We start from the raw sequence: 4,224 nt of genomic DNA on the forward strand, positions 1-4,224 counted from the left end.
CTGTGATTCTTTATATTCTTATCATGCTGTCTTCCATTTTCTTATTTTTTATTCTTATTTCTTTATGTTCTGATTCCTGCAGAACCTGCACCAAATAAAGCAAATTCAAACTCTGAGAGAGTTAAATGAGCGACTGCTGACTGAGAATAGGGCCTTGACAAGAGTGGTAGCCAAGCGCTCAGGGTTCTGTAGGCAACTGCAGTCTGTGAACCTATAATTTTTAGTTTCATCATTTCTTCTTGGTAGAGCCAGGCAGGTGTTCTTGTATTAGTAAGTGTGTTTTTGTTTTAGTAAGAGCTCACTTTTACAAATTAATGCCATTGTGTCTGGAGCTTATCATATAACTGTTTAATTCTGCATGGCTTCTTAGAATGTTAGAAAGTGTCACTAATTGTGTATTATAACTGATGAACTACAGTAAAATTAGGAAATGATTTAGGAATTTAAAGACTTGTCCGTACTTTCGTAAAGCTTGTGCACATTTCTGGCTCTACAAATATTTTAGGGCTTAAAATATGGCTATTATTTACAGTTCTTTACTAGAAAGAAAATAGAACAGAAACAGTGTAACATATTTTATGTACAATTAATATATTTTGAAGCTGAAGATTAAGCATGCATTATCTGTTTTTCAAAATACTGTCATTAGCAATCAGGACCATCTTAGTTTATATTCATTTAATTCTCTATTACAGATATCCAAATGGGTAAACTTCAAATTACTATATTTTATATGTAAACATTTTGGACACAGATAAGAATTGATTGGCTCCACATAAAATTAAACTCTTCCTAAAGATTTTGCTTAAGATAGTTTTGCAAGTAGAAGTTTTACTTTTATCTAATTAGATAATCTAGTATATTTTACAAACTGAGGAAAGAGGACTAAATATTTTGGAAAGTATAGTTTAAAGACCAAAATATAAGGTAGTTCATTTCCTAGTGAACCTGGAAGAGACATATAATTTTAATCATTCTTAGTAGAAAATTCAGTTAACTTGTAATATTTCCACTCCCTCCATCAATTTGTCTGTAAAACAACAGAAAATTGAGTTGCATTTTTTTGAAGATATGAGGGTGTGTTTTTTTCTGTTCACTTCAAAATACTCGTTATTTTTTTAATGCTTGGATCATAGATGCAGATTTACTACTTTAGCTTAAAAATTATTTTATAGTCTAAGAATAGTAATAGTAATAGTTGTTTTGTTACCATTTAATACACATCTGTCTTGAATTAGGCATTGTCTTAGGTATTAAACTTAGGTACTATAGGTGAATAAGGAATTTAAATAATTTAGAACAAGTCTAACTCCTTCCATACTTTCCTAGAGGGGTCAATTTCTTGAGGAACAATAGTAAGTATTATGGTTTTAGGTGTGACAGACAGAAAGCAAAAGGTTTAGGTGCTGACAGGAACTATTAAAGGAACTCCCTTAGCCTATCCTAACAAAAGCAGGCTTCATTATCTTGGCTGCTCTAATCTGGTGTGCTTGTGGGTCATAAAATCAAGTGATTTAGTAAATTTCAATGGATAACTTTGAGAGAATAAACCTTTAATTCTATCATTTATTAAACTAATTAGTTTCACAAATCTGGGTGGGTTTTTTCCTTTCTTCTTGATACATGTTTTAGACACTAGACAAAGCTTGATCATGTGTTTTGTGGTGAAAATGTAACATTTATTAAAAATAATATTTTATTTTTTTATTAAAGTAAAACCTTTTCTTCTCTTTTTCTCTCATAGATGTTACCGGACCTAAAAGCAGACAACCAGAGGCTAAAAGATGAAAATGGGGCCTTGATCAGAGTTATAAGCAAACTTTCCAAATAAAAAAAAAAGCAGCAAGTAATGGAATTGCACATATTAGTAACCCAGTGGACCATAATTGGCAGTCACTGGAAGCCTGGGAAGAATCCTTGGAGACTGTCATTTTTGGATATCCTGCCAAATGCCCTCTTATTTAGAATTTTTGTTTCATTTTGTTTAATTTTCTGGGGGTTTTTGTTGGTTTTTTTTTTTTTTTTTTTTTTATCAAGACCATTGTTTCATGTTAATGCAGCTGCTGAGAAGATTTTTTTTTTTAAATGACTGAGAAAACTTGTTTACAGCTCCAGCATATAAGGAAAGTGTTCAAGGCCAGATATGCCTCAGATATTTAACCAGTACGCCTTAGTTGTACATAAATACTTTGTGTCAACAAAAACTTTCAGCTCTCACAGAAGACAGTTATTCAACATTTTTTGATGTGCCACAGTTTCCAGTTTTTTGATATTTAATTTTCTTGGCTTTATGTCTAAGTTTGGGTTTGTATTTTTTCCTTCTAACTCTTCATGTGGCAGAGTCTTCTATGTTTTCACAGCTTTTTCATTTACAGAAAAGAACACTTGCTCTTCTGCGATTATTGTCATGTATTAGGCTAATGCTGTGTTGTCTCCCACCCAGAACTGAATTGCTTGGTGGAACATTTGCTTTCACTGTTTGTGCAATATGCATTTATTTCTTATATGAATGCTTTAAAGTCATTTGAGATGAGATCTTTGAAATCCTATTTCCTGCCTTCATTGGTCACTTTTTTGTTTTTGTTTTTTTACTATTGTAGTATAAGATGTTAGATTCTGTAATCTTCACATTCGTTTTAGCAGGTACTGAGTGATGCTGTATATACAAATAAGTGTATCGTTTTCATTTTAGACCACCATATGGCATGCTTGACTATTTTCTTATTTCAAATGTCTGTTAATGCAAAGTAGGCTACTCCATGATAGTGTTAAAAACAAAATTTGCTAACAATGTGATGTAAAGACTTTAAAAGTTACACATTATGTGGAGCCCTATCTTTACAAAAGTTTTCTACTGTAAAGTGCTTTTACTTTTATTTTCAGTTTTCATTTGATAGTATTCAACCATAATTAAAGTTGCATAAGATAATTGCTTCACATTTCACATACCTATATTTATCAGAGTGCTGTCTAAAACTGTTGTGCTAGCCAAAGTAATGCTATGAAATCATTTGCAGACTTAACCCATGAGTTAATGTTAAATGCACTGTTATTGCCATGTGAAGAGGCATCGACTTTGATACCACCATCATGTTCAGACCATTTTATACATTTCAGTGGCCTTTTTTTAAGGGAAAAAAAAAAAGCAAAACCAAGTACGTAGTGAAGATGGCTTTTATTTGGACAAATAGCTTTTATATTTTCATTAAACCATGCAAAAAATATTACATTTTTCTGGCACGTAACTGTCTCCTTAACCACTGAACAGTTCAGCCATTTGAATAAATTATACATTGTAAAGCTTATAGTAGCTGATTGTATTATTGATTGTATTGTATACTATATTAAATGTGAATTTGTACCCCTTCATTTTAAAAGGTCATTGTGTTCTACTGCCTATTTTAGATTACTTTGGGTTTGGGGAAGGGTGTTTTGGTAAGCAGGATTTTCAGTCCTCTCTCTCTTGATTGGTTTTATGAAGATATAAGGTTATGCTCTTACTACCAAGCTCAGGATTCTTGATTTTAAAGGTACAAGGATAGTTGTGGGAATTTTATTTTTGGTTATATTTGAACTGTATGAATGGTGGGTCTGAATATTGAGAATTTCCATGGTCTTATGTGGAAGTAAAATATACAGATAATTGATCAGTTTGAGTGATTGCAACATGTTCTGGTTGCACAACAGTTAGGCATGCTATGGTTTATATTTGTGAAGTTTGGATGCCTGTGAAGAATGATTAAATACATGTTTCTAATATTTTAGTGTTTTGTATTTAGGTTATTTATTCTTTGTATCTAAAACTGAACAGCTACTGTGCTATATTGATTTTATTGGTAGTATTGAGCAGACCTTGTTTCTGCATGAAACTAGTTGCAAAACCCACTATTTTGGAAATAAAAATGTATTTTGACATATACAAATAAAATGAATAAAACTATTTTAAATGTGTGAACTTTTAATGAAGACATTTTAAATTTTGTTCGGAGATATTTAAATTCTGCATGGGTATTTTTTCACTAATTGCTTTCCTTGGATACCAATTCCAATAATTTTTGAAATTGTAATATTGTGATAATTTGCACAGCATTGTACCTGCACATCTGTAAATGCAATCTTAATTGCTATATTTATGCAATCTGTGTACCAATTTGGACAAATGTTTATATATTTTACATAAAGCTGTCTGTATGCAGAATCCGAGAACTAGTTTTTTATAAGTGG

General features: G+C 31.4%; 1 protein-coding gene across 1 annotated transcript in view; it reads left to right on the forward strand.

The window, feature by feature from the left end:
* Positions 1–3,941, forward strand: part of PPP1R12A (protein phosphatase 1, regulatory subunit 12A) — a 212,931-nt gene extending 208,990 nt beyond the window's left edge. The window contains exon 24 of the mRNA XM_012656311.1: positions 1,745–3,941. Coding sequence (XP_012511765.1) covers positions 1,745–1,831 — 87 coding nt within the window. The 3' untranslated portion in view covers positions 1,832–3,941. The remainder of the gene's footprint in view (positions 1–1,744) is intronic.
* Positions 3,942–4,224: the final 283 nt, after the last annotated feature.

The sequence above is a fragment of the Propithecus coquereli genome, unplaced genomic scaffold (genome assembly GCF_000956105.1).
Source record: "Propithecus coquereli isolate 6110/MARCELLA unplaced genomic scaffold, Pcoq_1.0 Scaffold50, whole genome shotgun sequence".
Taxonomy (NCBI): Eukaryota; Metazoa; Chordata; class Mammalia; order Primates; family Indriidae; genus Propithecus; species Propithecus coquereli.